The 19,747-nt window shown below is 45.1% G+C and overlaps 1 protein-coding gene across 15 annotated transcripts in view; it reads left to right on the forward strand.

Annotated features, from left to right (window-relative positions):
- The window catches only part of OSBPL5 (oxysterol binding protein like 5), a 160,746-nt gene that overhangs the window by 85,135 nt on the left and 55,864 nt on the right, over window positions 1-19,747 (forward strand). For all 15 annotated transcript variants that reach the window (XM_001234138.6, XM_046942014.1, XM_015286675.4 and 12 more), the window contains one exon: window positions 17,389-17,545. In XM_001234138.6, coding sequence (XP_001234139.4) covers window positions 17,389-17,545 — 157 coding nt within the window. The remainder of the gene's footprint in view (window positions 1-17,388; window positions 17,546-19,747) is intronic.

Raw genomic sequence — 19,747 nt, forward strand, 5'->3', positions numbered from 1 at the left:
AAACAGCAACCAGATGTGGCAAGATTTCTAACCACACATTAGTGATCTCCTTGCTTCTTCCTGGGTCGTGGAACCTAATCAGATATTTGGATAAAGGTCTACATTTTCTCTTATGCTAGTGCACAAAGGTTCGGGCTTGTCTGTACTTCCTAGCAGGCCTGTTTGTCATGGTTGTGTTCCCAGAAACAGTCACTGAGTACATAAAAGAAGCTGTTTCCAAGATTAGCCTGTTAGCCAGAAACATCCTGAGAAGAGTTATTCGCCCGGAGGGATGGATGGTGAAAATATTCTCACTGCTCTCCTTTCTGGCTGATAGCTGCCATTTGAAGCTTCTCTATTATTTTCTGATGGCTCGTATTTTCAGATGTTTTCTGGCTTACTGTCCTTGCATGTCTCTGTGACTCCTGGGAACCAGGCAGCTTTGAACTGCAAGAAATGCTGGCTGTAATTCTTTTTCTTTTTTTTTCTTTTTCTTTTTCTTTTTTTTTTTTTTTTTTTGAAGGGTATCTTCAAGTACATCTGTGAATGTGTAAAATTATACCACTCTCATCTTTTCCTTTTCTTGCTACTTGTGCATAACACCTTTCATTATATCTCTTTCAGCCCTGTTACTACAGTACTTCCCCACTTAGGCATAGTGGAGTTGCCAGGGAAGATCGGGAGATTGGGCTCTTCTGAAAAACAGCTCTGCAGCAAAATGGCAAAGCATCACTCAGCACAGAGCAGCAAACATGCTTCAGTACCACTACTAACCCATTTCCTTTGACCCTATTAATTTAGGAACCATAAAGGGACACATTTTTGGTGTGGGCCTGTAGCCTCCTCCTGGGGGTAGAGCTTCTTCCCCAGTTCCAGGTGCCACTGCAGCATGTTGATTTCCTCATTGCTGGTGTAAATCAGGAGTGACTTAGTTGACACTGGCGGAGTGTGCTGATATTGCACACGACTGAGAGAAGTAGGAATAAATCAGAGTTGTACTGCTCATGTGAAATGCCGTTACCACTGAAGGTGTTGGCAGAACTTTGTTTGGTTTCCATGGCCTCTCTTTCACTCCCGTAGTTGTCTTCATATGTCTGAATGTCAAACAAAAGCTGCAGCAGCCACTTAATACATGGGAGAGACTCGAGGTGAATGCAAGGAATTAATGAGGGAAATAGAAAGAGGTTGGTTTGGGATCTGTCTTGGCAAAGCCCCTGGTGCTCCCTGAGGAGCTGTCTTAAACCATAACAGTAACAGCAGGTATTTTCTGGAAAACTGGAATCCTCCTTTCTACAGTCATTTGGTATGGAAAGATAGGGAGTTGGCTAAGACTCGGCCCTGCTCACAGAGCATCTGGGAAGCAAATTCAGAGCACAGATGAATGAATTGTATTTGTTTAAAAACTGGCCTTAGTTTGAAAATAGCATGAGAAGGTAAGACATGAAGGAAGTCATAAGAACATTTAGAATGTTGATTTAAAATCAGAAGTGTTTTGTTGCACAAAAATCTGGATATAAAATGGTTTGATCTGCTGCTTACTATAAACTAAGGGCTTGCCTTCATCCTTCTGAAATGTGCAGTTGTGAAAATGCGTGCTTCACGGTGAGCCTGGAAGCAGGGAGAAAGCGTGGCTGAGCACAAAACAGAAAGCAATTCTTCCTCCAGTTCCTTTGCTTCTTATTTACTGGAAAAGCAGTGCTGTAGAGCCAGTTACGTTTCTTTTGTGTCAATTACGTGTGTGTTTGCACTCTGCGACCCCTGAAAAATGCACAGCTCAGATCCTTTTTTCCTCAATGATATTTCAAGAGGATTTCAGGTCTAAAAAAAGAATGAAAAAGTGAGTTATTTCTGGTTTGTTTGTTTGGTTTTTAGTGCTAGAAACACACCATAGAGACTGTACAGCCAAGGGATGGCCTGGTAGCATAGCAGCACTGTATTGGCCTTGCCAGAGCTACTTGAGGAGTCACTGTGGCCCCACACCGTGCTGCCCATGGGGCGACTGAAGGTGCTGGTGGCGGGTGGGGATGAGGGTGGTATGCCCAGCAATGCCACATCATCCTGCCATCTGGCCAGAGAGGGGTTAAGGGCAGCCCGACCTCTCCATGAGTCAGAGGGATTTGAAGGAAAAAGGTGTGCCTTTTTTTTTCCAGGAAATCAGAAGTCACAAAGGGAGATGCTTTGGGCTTTGGCTGCTTTGGTGGTAGGAAGAAGTCGGGTTCTGTGTTTCTTGGGCATTGTCCCTGGCTGAATAAATCACTCCCAGGGGAAAACTGCCAGTGTTGACTTTGGGGCGGGAGCCTACTGAGATGTTCCATGACAGGTTAATGAGCTCTTCCCAATTTGTAATGGCTTTGAAAGCAGCGTTGCTATCAGAGCATGAGCTGCTGCAGTGAATGGGGCTTACTGACATAATCCAGGCTCCAGATCAGTTGTTTTCTGGATGTACATGGATTGCGACATTGATTTGTTGCAAACATTGGAAGTTGGAGGGGTTTTTAAGTGTGAGAGTGTGCTCTAAAATTGGTGTTGACATTGTTAATTTATCAGCACTTAGCTGCATGTGCTACTTGGCCTTTTTCTAACAGTATTTCATAGTGACCACTGTGACTTTTGTCTCATGTTTTGAAGATCACCATGCTTCTCGTGCCTTTATAGGAGCGTGAGCAGTTCAGCCAAATAATGAAGAAAATCAGTTGACATAAGCCTTGGGACCCAGGCACGCTTTTCCGAGTACAGGAAGGAAGCTGTTGCTCAGCAGAAACGGGGCATAAACAAAGAAAGAAACAGTAGGGATGTGATTACTGGCCACATGGAAAGAGGCATTTAGGCAAGACTTTTTAGGATCAAGAAGTGTGAAACCCACCTACAGTGACCCCAAGCTGTACCCCCATATCCAAGCCCAGCTGTGTGTACAAGCTAGCAAGAGGCCAACCATGTGTCAGTTTAGCAGAAACAAGTTCTGTTTCAGGGTTGCTCCTGTACTGGGCTGTGCAGGAAAGAAGCAGGACACCTCAGAAAGAAGGTAGAAGTGCCCTCTAGTGAGGGCAGAGCACATTCCAAACCTGTCTGTGTGGAGTCACCAGGCTGTTGTGGGCATGTTGCTGCCTTCCGAGGCGGTGTTAGCAGGATGCAAGCAGTGTTTGTGCCACCAGTGTTGCCTCCCAGAAGGATTTCAACCACTTCCCACTGTGATGGTGAGGCTTCATCGCAGTACGGACTGTCAAGTGCAGGGTGGTATTGATCCGCACATCTTAATCCTTTGCACAGTACTCTAAAGATGTGCAACGCCTCAGAAATGCTAGCTTCTGATTGCTGCTAGTATCACTGCCATCTTAATTTTCCACTGTTTTAGATATTGGCTATTCATGTGAAATCAGCACAAGTGGGAGTTCTTCCAAAGCCTTTCCCTGCGTATTGTTTTCAATCACGTAGTGCCAGATATCTCTGAGGAATCTGCTCTGATGCAAAACCAAACAAGTCACTAGAAGACTGTAGACAACCAGACACCAGTGGATACAGTACAGCTGGTGACACCGATGGACAGACAGGTTATTTTCATAACTCTCCCTTGCTGCAGGGTGGAGGGAGTGAGGGCTGGGACAGAGCAAACAGCCTGGGAGCCAGCATGGGCTGAGCTGCACAAGTTCTGCTTCTTACCCTGTTCGACAACAACAGGAAAACCCAAGAAGGGAAAACAGTTGGATATATTCCAGGATCTGAATGATAGGTGAAGAAGCAGGGCTGCAATTAAGCATGCTTGCCCACTGAAATATGTGTACAATCACTATGGGATACTGTAACCAGCAACATCTTCTGGACTATTTTTAAAGCCTGCTGGCTGTGCCTGCTTGGCAAAGCTGCCTCTGCGTGGCTGCAGGCACGCTGCTGGATCAGCTGGGGAACTGTTGTCAGACTTGGGTGTATCTGAGCCCTGTGCACTGAGTGATTTCCCCAGCCTCACCCCCACGCAGTTACGGGGTTTGCTTCATTCCTAATGGATTAATAGCAGAAAAGAGGGAACGGTGTTTTTCTTGTTATTGCACAGTGATTCTGTATGCCAAGAAACCAGTGAAAAGAAACAGATAGGGGTGGGACAAGTGAAATATGACAGGAATAGAGAGCTGCGGATAATTTTTGCTGGCTCACTTTGGTAAGAGGTTGCAGGTGGCTCTGATTCCCCATGCACTGCCCCGATGCTTGGAGCAGCAGTGGAAGTGTTAATTCCCCCGACAAACAGCGGCCGATCACACCAGTCAAGGCTATAGTTTCAGGTTCTCTTCAGTAATATTGCAGGGCTGAATCACACTGCGCTTATTTGGAGGATATTTTCCCCCAGTCACCGTGGGTGGAGAGTCTCTCTGTTTTTCCAAGCAATCTGCATGGATCGCTGATTTGATTCAGCTGAAAGTTTTGGGATTTTTTCAGCCCGATTCCACTCTGTGTTGACACCATGTGTAGAATTAGGTATTTCACTAATGGGTTCGAGATCAGAAGAGCAAATCCTCTCCGAGATTGAGTCTTGCCTGCATAAACAAGTTGTAAATTTTTGCCTATAGTTCTATTACTGAAGGTAACTTTTACCTACAGTTCTGTAACACTGCTGTGATCCTCCCCATGTGTGAATGCAGGTATGCCAGTACCGACTTTTCCCTTGTGTGAAAGGAGAACAAGCTGTTCCAGTACAGAACACTTTGGCTGTGACTCCATCCACGCTTCTGAATGTATTGGTAGAAGTGTATCAGCAACTACTGTTTCTAAATTCGTATTGGCGAACTGCTACAAAGTCACGCATAGGGCAAGTCTTGGTCAGTAAACTGCCTCAATAGCACTTTGACAAGCAAGCACTTAGAAAGCCATGTGCTTATCATCTTGTTTTGCGACTGGAGGTACAGTGAAAATTCTGTGTGCAACCTCGGTGCTATGTGTTCACAGGTAAGAAGCTAGGAACTGGTCTATCTGTTGGCTGTAAAGTCATAGCTTGAGGGTCATGGCTGTAGTTTATTTTTAAATAAAGAACCTAAAACTGGCAGCTGGGCTGTGTTTTCATCCGCAGTGTATTTGGAATATAGGAGGGCCATGGCAGAGGTGCAAATTACAGTAATGTTTGCTAGAAAGTATCATCAGATTGTAGAATCCTAAATATCCCGATTTATGGATTGTTCTTTTTTTCCCCAGTACTGCTGCTAAGCTAGACAGTGAGCCTAACCAGGTAGAAAAGGCTTTGTAGGCAAAGCAAAAATACATATGGTATGGAAAAAAAAAAAATCATACTCCAAGTAGTTGGGGAAGGCAGTGCCATCAATAAACTATGGTGTTCTGCGGGGAAATTGTCTTAATTTCACACGACTGACAGTTTTCTGTTCTGGGAACATGGACATAACTAAAACTAACAGATTTTCTTCTGGCGCAAAGTAAACATACAACCTTCTGTGTATGAGAAGAGGTTAGTTTAAGGCAGGTGATGGCGTTTGGGGGACAACAAGCTGGTGCTGTCAGGAGACTTCAGAGCCTTGCTAAGAGGAATGTGCTTTATTTGTGCTACTTGCAGTTGTTAGCCTATTTGCCAGCACAGTTACCTTGCTGGTCTGCTGGAGGAAATAAATGTTAGCAGCACATAATGGTTTCCTCCTGTGAGTTAGCATCACCTCCATCTCATTTAATTCACACCTTTGCTTATTGTGAGTGCCATTTCTGTGCTGCATTCCTTGACTTTGTTACCTCCCGGCTGAGCATTGCTTTGAAGACAGCTTTCCAGCCAGCAGCAGAGCAGGGAGGAAGATTTTTTCCATTGCTTCCTGAGCTCCTAGACTCCTGTCACTTGGGCAGTGGCATCAGGGGAGGTTCATTTAACAGCTATAGCCGTGGCCAGGTCATACAGCACTGACCAGGGCCACTGAGGTGCCACGGACAGGCAGCAGTCAGAACAAGTGGCGTGTGATCATGAAGAGCAAGCAGCTGAACTTGGGTATATCCCCAGCTGGGATGTAACCCAACCTAGCATCCAGCTCACCCTGGTCTTTGCTGCTTCTTTCTAGGAGGAAAGTGATCTGTGACAGTCCTCTTGCTGGTTTCAATTACTTCTCTCCCTGAGCAGACTCACAGTTCTTGCATGCTCTGTTTGCATTGGGTAGGAGCCACGTGCTGTCAACAGCTGATCTTTCTCCTCAAAGGGACCAGCAACAGAGGCAGCCATCAGCTTCAGACAGGCCCTTGCCGGCCGATCTTGGCAGTGAGGCTTGCAGTCGGGACAGTCTGGTGAGCAGTTTTGGAAATCACTTTTTAATTGTTTCATCACATCCACTTTTGACCAGATGTAAAACTACTCATTTTAAAAGCCCCATTGTTCTTACTGCGATCACACCGCCGATGTCTTCAGTTATGCACTGTGAACTGCACAGGAGAGAAGCCATTAATAGCAGCATTTATACATCCCCTTAAAGATGAAGGGTTGACTGCAGTGGGAGATTAATTTTGCTGGGAAAATGCTGAAGGAACTGACTTGATCAAGAAGAAGATGTAAAATGTGACACTGCTTAGGTTTCTGTGTTTCACTTAGGCATTAGCTGGTGTTGCTTCATAGCAGATGTGTTTAGGCCCCAGGAGCTGCTTGAGCCAGAATCCAGTTCAATCTGATGCAGGGGTAACTGTATATTTCTATGATTGCCAGAAAGCACCATGGGCTCTCTTTCTCCACCTCCTCTTCCTTGAAGCACTGCGGGCTGGAGATTACCTTCTCTTCACCTATTGGATGCCCAGCCCTGCACTCACACCTGTGCCAGCATCGATCCATGGAAGCTACAGAAGTTCCCTGATTTACACAGCCCAGGGATCTGGCACAACCCAGCTGCTATGAAATATTTTCATTTATCTCTGTTTCTTTCTCTGGAAAAGTCGCAGTGCAGCAGCTCTGACTCCTGATTTGTAAGAGCATGCAGCTGAAGCTGATTACTTTTTTTCTGGTATGGAAAAGATGAGTTGCTCAGCTCAGAGCATGGCCCACGTCTGGTCTCATAAAATCTGTCTGTCACATTTAGCTGTTCTCCTTGCTGCTTCCTTTCTGTAGCAGAGATAATGGGACCGTTTCCTGCAACTCCTGTCTCTTTGTGATGAATTGCTGTGGTCTGTATCGGAAAGCATTGTCTAGCTGCTCCTACGCTGTGATAAAGAAAATGGAGTGAATCGGCTGCATTGTGTTTGGTTTCCTTTTGGCTGCGGGCAATCTGGATGGTGAGGACCCAATCTTCCTTCTGTGCACATCTGTTTGGGAGGTACAGATCATTTTTTTGTTTAAAGCCATCTTTACACTTCCAGCACAGAGCTGTGGAAGGTCAGTGCGATCTACAGACGTGGTTCTGCAGGAGCCTCTTGTTCTCTGCATCTTCCCTTGCCCTCTCCTCCCTCCTGTGTGTCAGTACTGGAACTGGTGTGGATCTTTATGTTGCAGTGTGCTTTGTGGCTAGCTTGTAGCCTTCCCAGCTGTGACACCTTCAGCAATCCAGGCAGGGCTGCTTTTCACCTCCCTTCCTCCCCCCCCCCCCCCCGAGTTTTCTGCTTCCATTGCTTGTATGAAAGAGTTCTTGTAGCTTGGCAGCTTTGTTTTGTTCTACTTTGGCTTTTTCTTGCTTGGATCCTTCCATTCCATGACAAAAAAAAAAGAACTGGTGTTAGTACAGTTGAGTTTTAAAGTGATGGGAAGTCTTTCTTCTGTGTTCTGTGGCTTTCAGACCTGTTGTTTTTTGTCAAGTACTGCACTGTCAGGTTTGCTGTCTGCGAGGTGAGGAGCTGGATTGTGGTGGGCTTTTGAGGAGGAGTGTCACTGCCACTATTGCTACTATAACAGAAAAGCAATAGGAGAGGAAGGTATCCCAAATCTTTCCTATTAGGCATTTCCAAATAATTACTGCTGGTATTTATTGGGTGCTCTTACAGAGCAAGCTTGCAGTCACTACAGAGCACCTGTTAGTTGCTTGGGGACCTTCCCTTTCCAGTGAAATGAAGTCATTGTCAAGATGCATGCTCTGTTGTAACTGCTTGCTTACTGGGATTCTCCAGGGCTTCAGTTTCTGGCTGACGACTCTCACAAACAGCTGCTGACTTCTGCTGGGCACACACGCAACTGCAAATGGTAGTGGGGGCAACAGTATTGATACTGGAGCAGTCACTGTCAGAAAAACTGTATGTGGGGCTGTATCAAAAGAGGCGTGGCCAGCAGGGCGAGAGAGGTGATCCTGCCCCTCTACTCTGTGCTGCTGAGACCTCACCTGGAGTACTGCATCCAGACATGGAGTCCTCAGGGCAGGAGACACATGGACCTGTTGGAGCGTGTCCAGAAGAGAGCCACAAAAATGATCCAAGGGATGGAACACCTCTCCTAGCAGGACAGGCTGAGAGAGCTGGGACTGTTCAGCATGGAGCAGAGAAGGCTCTAGGGAAACCCGTTAGCAGCCTTTCAAGTGTCTAAAGGATGTCTATAAGAACAAAGAGGAACAGACTTTTTAGCAGCAGCTGTTGTGATAGGACAAGGGGAAATGGTTTCAAACGAAAAGAGGGGAGATTTAGACTGGATGTAAGGCAAGGTTTTTTATGCTGAGGGTAGTGAAGCATTGGCACAGGTTGCCCAGAGAGGTGGCAGATGCCTCATCCCTGGAGATACTGAAGGTCAGACTGGATGGGGCTCTGAGCCCCTGATGTAGCTGTAGGTGTCTCTGTTCATTGCAGGGGAGCTGGGCTAGATGACCTTTAAGGGTTTCTTCCAACTCAAATGATTCCATGATGCTATAAAATGCATGTTTAAATTTCCATGTCATGTTGATTCACCTACTTCTTATTCCAGCTGCACCAAAGGAAACTAACAGTGCAAAGAGTTTATCCCAGCTGCTTGTTTTCACCAGCCAAGTCCCAGCTAAGCTGATAGAGGACAGATAGGTAGGCACGGAAAGGCTGACATCTTGAGAACTGAGTGTGGATTTCATTGTTCTTACTGCACTGTCCTGTGCACAGTTTGAGTCCTCTGGGCTCATTTAACACAGCATAAATTCCACCCTAAATACTCTGTCAGTTGTCTGGTTTCCTTCCTCCCACAGAGATTTTTAATTAAAATCTAGGACTAGAATAACTGCAGTGCTGTATATTAACTACTGTCAAAGGAAGAGCTTGATGCTCTCATCTCTGAGAAACAGTGAAGTTTACACAAAAAAATACACAGTATATTAATTTCCTTTAGAATTTCAGGGAGAACGGCTGCATCAGAGGAAGGATAGGTGGATGCTAAATTTAAACCACTGTACAACAGATCTTGGTATGTCACAGCGCCCAGAAGCCTGAAAAACTCAACAGGGGCATGTGAGGATCTTTGCAAAAATAGATGCACTTCCTTTAAATTTCATCCGTGTTGTTTATTCAGCCCTCCTGGTAAAGGTCCCAGAGGTTTACAGCACCCGTTTGGATCTGATGGGGAAACAGCAAAGTAGAGGAGTGGAAAATTCTGCAACTGGAGCACCATGCCATGGGAAGCAAACTTTTTCCCTTCGCTAAGCTGTTTGTTATTCAGTAGTATAAGAGGTGGATCAACTGTAAGGGGTCTTGCAGTTGGAGTAATTGGGTAGAAATATGGTTGTGCCCTTCTGCCATGCTGGAGTTACTTTCTGAGCATGAGTCTGAAAACAGCTCAAAAGGACTTGGGATATAACTCTGATTTGCTTTGTTACAAGGGAGTGATATTTCACAACTGTCAGGAAGACACTATCAAGCATGAAAGAAGGTCTTAGAATTAGCTTGGTATTTCCCAGCAACTGTGTGGTGGGAGCATAGCCCCAAAGGCACCGTCCTTTCTAGATTTAGGGTGGATATCTAGATTTAGAGGTAGATATCATAGAAAGCCATCAGAGAGGCTTGCGGTAGACTTGATTTTCTTTTAAATGTCATTAAAGCTCGAAGTAGAATCCTTCCATTAAAGGGGAATATTATCTCATTATGTGGCTTAGATAGCAGTGTGAAGCTGTCATGATGCTTTTTAATATGTTCTTTTAAAAGAAAAATATCAAGACAAGAATTGACCTTGAAGATATGACCTGCTTGCAAATAACTTAGCTGCACATCTATCCGAGGCCAAGTGTTCTTCTCATGGCCTTAAACCTCCAAGAGTTGTAGCTAAAGCAACTAAACAAATGTCTCATTTGTGTTGCCATGTACCTGGCACCGTACTTCCCCTCACAGCACTGGCACTGTCCCAGCTTCTGTTTCCCCTGGTCTGAGGCCAGTGTCAGTCCACCGAGGCAACCCTCACTGCAGTGATTCTTGGTCTGTGTTGCAGGTAAAGGTGTGATTGCGTCTTGTATATGCTTGCATCAACGTTTGGACACGCTTATTCAGTTTTAGATATCAGTATGACTGTGCTGGTACAGATTTTGGCGTGGTACCGCTGACTTGATTTCTCAGATAACATCTGTAGCCTTACTGCTTAGTCACATTGCTCTCCTCAAGCACAAATACCATCATTTTGAAGAAAATACACCTCCAGCAACTTCTTTTGTTCTTCTTAAATTCCCTGCCAAGAAGTAGTGGTGATAACCACTAGAGTCCTTATCATCTATATGAAACTTTAGTTTGAATAAATATAAAAACATTCCTAAGTAACACAGAAATTCAGAGGCAGAGATCTGGCTCCTGGACTTGTTTCAAAGTAGATCCTTACTGGAACTTCCTGGCAAGTGTGTGTTATGCAAAAAAACACTGAGAGATGCGTGAGGTTGTACATTCTGTAGGTACAGCAAGTGAGGCAGGATCTCTGCAGTTAGCAAGGAGAAAGACAAGTGGAACTGCTAAGTCAGGAGAGGCCCGTGAGTGCTGGTAGGAAATTCAATATGCTGTGTTAAATTAATATCCCTCAGCATAACAATCAATTTACAGTTCAAGGTCAAAGGAGGTGGATCATTATGCATCCATTTCAAAGATACACTTAATGATCTTCTTACTCTGAAGTAAACTGTAGCATAATGTTTACAGAGTAACTCGTGAGTATTTGAAAACACATGGGGACCGTATGTAGTACTTACTGTAAGACACAGACACCATTTCTAAGCTGTGAGATTGCGATCTTCCTCTCCCAAACACTACATGGCTGTAGTGATGGGCCAATGTTTACGTGCAGGAGGCATTTATCCAAACAGGTGATACTGAAGATGAGGTTTTACTACACGTCAAATGTGTTTTATACTTTTTGACTCTGCCTTCCACTGTCTTTGTCCTGAATTTGAGATCCCCCAGACAAATGGTCTGGAATAGTATACTCCCCTTGTGGGCATACTGTTCCCCATTTCACCTGTAGTTGTGCTGCTTGTGGCCTTTGTACATCACACACACCATAGTGGAATATCAACTGCGGGACACTTAAGCATGTGTGGCCTTGGTGTGTCTAAAGCCACAAATGTTTTGACTAATGTACACAAAAGAAACATTAATCAAGGCGTCTTACAAAGAATTAAGGGAAGAAATTATTTTGTCTCCTGTTTACTACATTATTTTCAATGCCCAGTTCAGGAAATGGTGGGCAGAGAAGCAGAAGGCATTTGGAAAGATTGTTCCTCTGTCATGGGAGAGAGCAAGAGCAGATTGTTGAGGGGGGATCAGGTAGGGATCTTCCATAAAAATAGCATGAAAGGCATCTTTAAGGGCTGTTCAAATGTGTGAACACAGTTTGTGAGGATGAACTAAGCACGCTCCTGAGCCAAAGCAGCTGAGAAAAATCCCTAGAGTTGCATGTAATCTTAATAAAGCAGTCTCTGGATCTAGCTTTCCATAGCTCAGTCCCATTGTTTGCAGATGTGTGTCTTCAGCAACCTGCATGATTTTATTTTCCATCTTGGGTCTATCATCCAGCTGAGCAGTGTCCTTCAAGCTCGGCTGCTGGAACACTCCTGCAGAGCAGCATTTTACTGCATCCGAGGCATTGGAAGGATTAAAAGAGTGAGAATTGCCAAGGCAAGTCTCTACAGTTGGTAGAGCTGGCTGTGGTCTAGGAGGAACATACAAAAGCTCACCACTGTTGAGCAGCCTTCCCCTTGGAGCATAGCATCAAAATAGCTGACCTCAATAGCTCTGGGAAGTATCTGGCACTTAACGAAACTTAATGAAACATGTTCAGGTTCCAGCTTAACATCATGACAGGCTGAAACATTCAGCCCGAGCCCAACATCTATGTTTGCCCTAACTAGTGCAGCCTTCTTAAAGAAAAGAGCGCTTGCACAAGAAGTTTTCAGCCAGGTTTTGTTTAACTGTGGGGTTGGTTTTCCAATTACCTCACTTATAAATAGGTATTTTAGGAATAGCTTCCCAAAAGACTTCACAGACTTTCTGAACTGACTGGGAGTTTTTTAGCAGTTTTGGAAAACCAGTGCACTGCTGAACGAGTAATTAACCCTAACTGAAAAGCTGCGCTGCTATTTTTCCCCGTGAATAGTGGGGACTATAATAGCCTGAAACGTATCTGCCAACAATTTTCCTTCTGTTTTCATTCATGAAAATTTTACCTCCTCAGGGTTAATTGAACCAGGAAACGTCAATATCTTTAGATTTAATTTTCCTTATTGATGCAGATTTTGGAGTGAATGGCTGCTGTGAATACAAAATGTGATTTAATTTGATTTCTGGGAAATATTTAGTGACCAGAAAAAGAGGAGGTTGCTTGAAGCACGTCTTGAATAAATTAAGAATCCCTGTAACTAGCACAGCATTCTTGAGAGTTCCCAAACCCCTAATTAACTATTTATAGAGCATATTTCCAATCTATTTTAAGATGCTGAAAATGAGAGTAAGCAAACCAACCTACTCACCAGTTTGCAGAGTACAGGGGCAGGATCATATCTGCACAGTGTTTAGCTGTGTAGTAATTATATATCAGCAACTTAAAAAATTTAAAGATGGATCCAGGAAAATTCCGTCCCCAAAGCTTTGGGTCTGTTGCTAAAAGCCGACGCTGTCTTCCCAGCAAGCACGAAGGGCTCAGAATGCAGTGCAGCCACACACAAGGCATCTCTGCTTCAGTGCATCTGTAGCTGTGGTAGTCACAGCCTTTGTCCAAAACCAGGATAGTGTTGGAAGTGGGGACACTGGCAGTTCCCATTCACTTTAATTGCAGCTATGCGGCTTTCTGGGAAAATAACTCTTGCCACGTTGCTCTTTCCTAGGCTGTACTGAAGCATCCTCTGAGCAAAAGTCCTGTTAGGCCATACCACTCATTCTTAAGTTCACCTCTTTCATTGTCCTGTGTTTCTTAGTGGCAGGCTTTCCATCTTCTGTATTACTTGGTTTAAAAGATCGTAGAATCGTTAATGTTGGAAAAGACCTCTAAGACCGTCCAACCCAACCATATTTCTGTCACCAATATTGCCCACTAAACCATGTTGTAAAGTACTACATCCGCCCTTTTCTTCAACACCTCCAGGGACAGTCTCCACCACCCCCCTGGCAACCTGTTCCAATGCCTGACCACTTTTTCTGAAAAGAGAATTTTCCTCATATCCAACCTGAACCTCCCCTGGTGCAACTTGAGGCCATTCCCTCTAGTACTATTGCTAATTCCACAGGAGAAGAGGCTGACCCCCCCTTGCCACAGCCTCCTGTCAGGTCACTGTAGAGAGCAATAAGGTCACCCCTGAGCCTCCTCTTCTCCAGACTAAACAATCCCAGTTCTCTCAGCTGCTCCCCATAAGACTTGTGCTCCAGACCCTTCACAGCGTCTTTGCCCTTCTCTGGACACACTTCAATGTTTTTCTTGTAGTGAAAGGCCCAAAACTGAATGCTTCACTCAAGGTGCGACCTAAAGGCTCTGAGTACGGAGGGATGATCACTTACTTTCTCTTGCTGGCAATGCTACTTCTGATACAAGCCAGGACTTTGGCCACCTGGGCACACTGCTGACTCATGTTCAGCTGAGCATCGACCAGCATCCGCAGATCCTTTTCCTCCATGCAGCTTTCCAGCTACTCTGCCCCAAGTCTGTAGCATTACCTGGGGTTGTTGTGACCAAAGTGCAGGACCTGGCAAGTGGTCTTGTTGAACTTCATCCCACTGACCTCAGCTCATCGATCCAGCCTGACCACTTCCCTCTGTAGGGCCTTCCTACCCTCAGGGAGATTGACATTTCCCATCAACTTGATGTCATCTGCAAACTTAGTGAGAGTGCATTAAATTCCCTAGAAGATAAAGTAGTCTCAAAGACAGGGTTAGCTAGAAGTTTATTTCTCTCTGCTGAATTATTTATTCCTCTCTAAGCTCCAGTGAGTAGCTCACATTTATTAATACATTTACTGTTTCAAGAGCTGGCAGCACAAAAGGGCCAATCCTGACGGTCAGCGTGTTCAGTAGCTCTCCATATTCTCCCCTTTCCTCCAGTTTTATGCTCAGGACCACAGAAAAGAAAGCCAGAAATGACCTGCACTGCAAACTCCAGGACTTTTAATCTAGCAAGACTAACAGCCAGCTAAATTCTTGCCGGAGTTAAAATGAGGATGTTTTTTGCAGTGAGGTTAGTATTCTGAGAGCTCCTGGGTTATGTGTTGGCTGGAGCCTCTGAATCAAGACATCTTTTTTAGACCATTCTCTGTCTCATCTGCCAGATTTGGAGGGAATGCAAAGCACGGATGAAATTTGTTGCTTTGGGTTACACAGGGGATTTGGTTACGCGAAGGCAGTTTTAGGCCTACTGCAGCTCTTGCCCAATTTTGATTTTTGCCTTCTCTCTCTTCCCAGAGCCCCCACACAACAAAGGGTTTCTGTGAAGCATCTGTCACATCCCTGCATAGTAAATATAGAAGCAGTGGAAAGGGCTTACATTTGTATGTGCAGTCTGATGTACAGCCTGCTTTTGCTCTGGTGTTGAGGGCAGCTTTACTGCTGACAGCAGCAGGAGCCGGCTGTCAGTTCTTCACTGACATGGTTTGTGTTACTGTGCGATAGAGGGATGCTGCTGCCACCGTTTTGGTTCTGTATTCAAGTCTTCACTGTGAGAGCTGTGTTTAAGGGATGCTTTTTGCTGGTTACGTGTTCCCCAGCCTGCTCTCCGCTGTGTGGACCTGGGCCTTCTGCCTTGCTGTGTGACTGGTACGGTCTTGCCAGATGGCTGCATTCTGGGGAGAGTATCTCACAGATCTGTTTTCCCTCTGAGCCGCTTATGAGCAGCACCAGAGGCGGGGAGCTGAGATGGCCTTTCTGGAACAAGGGCAGAAAATAGCTCAGTGTTAGCATTCCAAACCCAGCTATTCAGATCTGGATTATTTTAAAATATTTTGCTTTGATACATGTAACTGGCTGTGTTTTCCTCTTCTCTCTTTTTGTGAATTAGGTTATCTTTAATTTTGCTCCCCCACAAACCTGCTCACTGTGGTAAAGGGTATCTGTGCAAACAAAGGTTATTTACAATGCCAAATGTTAAGCAACTGAGCTACCCAGCTGCCATCACACATCAGCAACACAGCTTTGCATGGCGTGCTGAGCAAAGGGTTGCTCTTATCAGCCCTCTCAGGTGCACAACATCCTGGCATTCACATACAGCACTTCCACCAAGAGTTCTGTTGAGTGGCTGTGTGCTGCTGAATCCGTAGCATCTTACATCAACTGTGCAAGGATGGAGGTGGCAATGCCTTTGTGGGATGGTATCTTCAGAGCACCACACAGACCTTAATTTCTCCTCTATAGGTGATACAGGTTCAGTGGGGAACATGGGTCCCCTACAAACTGCAGTTGCATGGCCTGAGGCGATCTCATTTTGGGGCTTGCCAAAGCTGGTAGCAGTTCACCCCACTTTGGATATTGCACATAACATAATCTGGTGGCTCACACGTTTGGTAACAATTTTCAGGGTGGTCTGTATCACATTAAGCTCTTGGGCACTGAGGCTGTCTCCTGCAGAAGGAAGGAGCAGGTTCTCACTTTATAAATCACAGCTAAGTTATAAAGGCAATGAGACCTACTGTGTAAATAAATAAAAACTGCAAAAACAAAACCCCAAACATTCTTACTGGGACTGCCACTGTGACTATCAGGGTAGGTGGACAGACAAGAGGCTGAATAAGACAGACATAGGAGGGGAGACTGCCACACTGGAACAGATTCATTGCAACCCCCCATGAGCTGCACCAGCTGTGAAGGCTAAGCTCCAGCCCCAGGAAGCTGCTGAGGGTTCCCAATTTAATTCAGGTGTTTGGATGAGTGCAAAAGCTCTGGGGTGGTTTTGGAGGTGGAGTGGACAGGGAGAATGGCTGAGAATGGCTCAGCCCGTGGCCTGTACTCCTCCTGGTGCTGTGTAAGATACCTTGTGCATACTGAGATACTTTTGCTCTGGTCCTGCCCTCCTGAACCACCCCATGACTGCATCGCTTTGCCTGCTACACTTTCCCAGTAGCCTAAAGGAGACAGGAAAGCTTGGAGGCTTTTTTCAGGAAACGTGTCCCATCTCAAAGGGTTTTCCTTTACACAGCAAATGCCCACAGGGAAGGAGCAGAGCTCGTGTTTTGCAATGCCAACACAAAGGCTGGGTTCGCACTTCTCACTGCATTTTCTCTGACTGCTCATGGGGAGAAAGTAGCGCTTGTAACTCAGGAAGGCAGCAGTCATAATATCTGTTTGTAAGGACTAAGAAAGAGCTGCTTGTTGGGTGGCTACAAAAGAATCCTTTAATTTCAGTCAGGATAGTCTAATGCATCAGCCAAGTGGTGGTAAAGAGCCCAGTACCACCTGGCTCTTCTGCAGGCATGCATGAAGGCTTTGAAGGAGACAAATGCTGTCCTTTACCCTCACAGAGCAGCAAGGTTTATCTTACTGATCAAAACACCCAGCTGACCTGACATTTTAAAGTAAACTGAAATTATTTATATGTGCTGTAATAGTAAGTAAGGACAGGAGTGACACCAGCTATTCTGTCCCACTTCCCTACACACCTCCTGCTGCTACCTGCAGCCAGTGCAGCTGGTCGTCCTCCACGCAGCTTGGATGAAGTGCTAACTTTTACAGAGCTGGTGCTAATACTGACAGAGTTACTTTTATGAAAGAGACTCCAAAGTCTTAAAAACAAACAGAAAAGAGGAATTTGAGCTGCTGTACACTGAGTTGACCCTGTAAGTAGTCATCACTGAGGATAGATCATTGTAGAGAAGAGGATACTCTGCTGCCTGGATTCGCCACATAGCAGTCTTGTTTCCCTGCAGTTTGCAAATAATGAGAGTCAGCAAATCAGTAATTATAGCCTCAAACTAATATCACTTCCCCCCTCCCCCCCCACATAGCTTTCTGGCACTCTATAACCTGGCACACTATTTAGGATTAAGCATCTTTGAAGAAGTGGAGTCATCTGTGTGTGAAACTTTGATTTCCCATGTCCTGAAATTAACTGTTATTTCTACCTTTTCTTTTCAGAAAACCCCCACAGCTCATGCCATGAAGGAGGAGAACTTTCTTCGTCGCAGGTTCTCCCTCTGCCCAGCCTCATCCACCCCTCAGAAGGTTGATCCCCGCAAGCTGACGCGCAATCTGTTCTTCGGGGCCGACAATGATATCTATCCACTCAGTCCAGGTAAATTTCTGCTGTGTCAGTGCAAGATGTGCCATGTCTTTTTTTTGTCATATTGCTTTTCCAGCACATGTGAAACTCAGTGCAGAACCTCAGGTGCTTGACTGAAGCAGACTGTTTTTAGCACTCTGCCAGGAAGCAAAGAGAAATGAGTTAATATGAGTGAGAGAGAAGCTGTTCTTGCAACATGGGTATCACTGGATCCCAGCGAGTACTGTTTTCATGGTGCTACTTCACTGCCATGGTGTTCAGTGGGAGCAGAGGACATCAGAGTTGATGTTTGCAACCATTTCAGTACGACATGGCCTCATATTTCAGAAATGAGTAATGTTTTCGGGCAGTTCCACTCTGAGGTACTTGATATGTTTCACCCTAAACACTGAACTCCTTTCAGCTACCTGCTGGGCCCTGTTGCAAATGTTTAATGGCAGGTTTTCCTGTTTAGACTTAGAGCCCAGGATAAATATTACAAGAGGGCCTTTGGTAGGTAATGCTCTGTAAATTATTACTACAAGCACCAGGAATATTGACATGTTGCAGTGAAAGGCAGATTGGCTTTAACCTTTCTCTGTGTCTTTTGTGCTTTGATTTTGTTAGCACCCTTTTGAAGGAAATAGGGCGCACGTTATTGTTTCAGAATTTTTTGCTCACAGTAAACATTCAGGTCTTTCCTTGACTGCAGTCTGCAAACAATGCTTCTGTTCCAGCCTGTACACAAGTGCTGCAGGGAACAGTCACAAGTTCACAGAGCTGTCATTCACAGTTGCCATGTCAGTGCTAAATAATCAAATCTCACAGCACCTTTGTGAGCTGATATCTGCAGAAAGAACACAGCATGTTGAAAGGTTTCAGTCTTCATGTAGATGTGGCACCTGGCAGACTCTCTGGGCTTTGCAGATGTAGAGCTAAACCAGGTCTGGGTTTCCTGAGCTAAGTGTCTTTAAGTGCGGAGGTTTTGAGGGCTTCTGACTTTGCAGGTATTTCTATTTTTGGATGCTTTTTTCAAGGTAGTGAGAAACCAATTTTGAGCAATGCTGACTAATCCTTGCTGTTGTTGAGGTCACTGAAATCTTCAAAAAAATCTTGGTAGTCTAATGGAAAACTTAAAATGAGACACCTACAATCTCGTACATTGCAAGGTACTGATTTCCTCACTGGAATATTTCAGTGCTGTATAATAATCTTACAGACACCAGGGAAAGTTGATCGTGGAGGGATTAATCATTTCCTCAGTTTCCCATGTCGCCTCATTTCTCCTCGAACGCTCCTGAGAGCCAGCTCAAAGAGCCTGTGCTAGGCTCAGCTGAACAAGTGCCCTGAGTGCTAGAGTAACCTCCGACACTGGTGTCAGCAACGGAGGCAGCCCACTGTAATGTAAAGGAAGGGCATATGCCAAAGAATTGGTAGAAGAGAGAATATCCCCGTGAAACAAAGAAAAGCTACCACTTCAGCCAGGGGATTCCTTGCAGAGTCTGGGTTTTTGTCTACCCTTACACATTTAACTCTTTTCATTTCTTCCCTGGTCTCCACAGAGCTGCTTCATCTCTCTGTGTTGCTCATGTTTTCCGTAAGAGATATCTATCATTCTCCACATCCAGTTGCCATTTCCCACAGTGGGTTCTTCTTTAACTCCTTTCCAGGTTTAGCTGCTTTGTTCTCTCAGTGTTTCCCTCCCACCTTCTCCATGCCCTCTGAAGGATGCTCCTATGACTATAGATAAGCTGCAAGTCTACATCCACGAGCTGTATTCAGTATTTCTGTCCCTCACTTTTCTCTCTTGCTTTATACAAGTTCTGAGTTCTTGAGGTTTTCCTGTTGTACTGTCTGGCCCTGGTGGTTCTCTTTACAGGGGCGTGGGGCTGGCTGTGTCAGGTCAGGGGCTGCAGGCAGTGTGGGCAGCAGAGTGCAGTGAGTTCCTGCCACACTATAGTGCAATGTGAGGTGGCTGGAGCCACAGGTCTCACTGCTCCAATACCTAGAATTAGCCCTGCAACAACCAAGGAGTGCAAGTAAATAATTCAGTGAGATGAGAGTGACAGACTTTACACCTCGGGCAAGATATGCCACAGAGGTTCCGTACAGTGAGTTGATTTTTTTTAAAGGAAACATATGGAAAAGCAGAGGTCACCATCTCAAATAACACTTCTGACTTTTTGTCTCTTGCTTTCATACATAAATGATCGTAATTATGGTAACTAAAAGAAA

This window comes from Gallus gallus, chromosome 5, assembly GCF_016699485.2.
Source record: "Gallus gallus isolate bGalGal1 chromosome 5, bGalGal1.mat.broiler.GRCg7b, whole genome shotgun sequence".
NCBI classification, from domain to species: domain Eukaryota; kingdom Metazoa; phylum Chordata; class Aves; order Galliformes; family Phasianidae; genus Gallus; species Gallus gallus.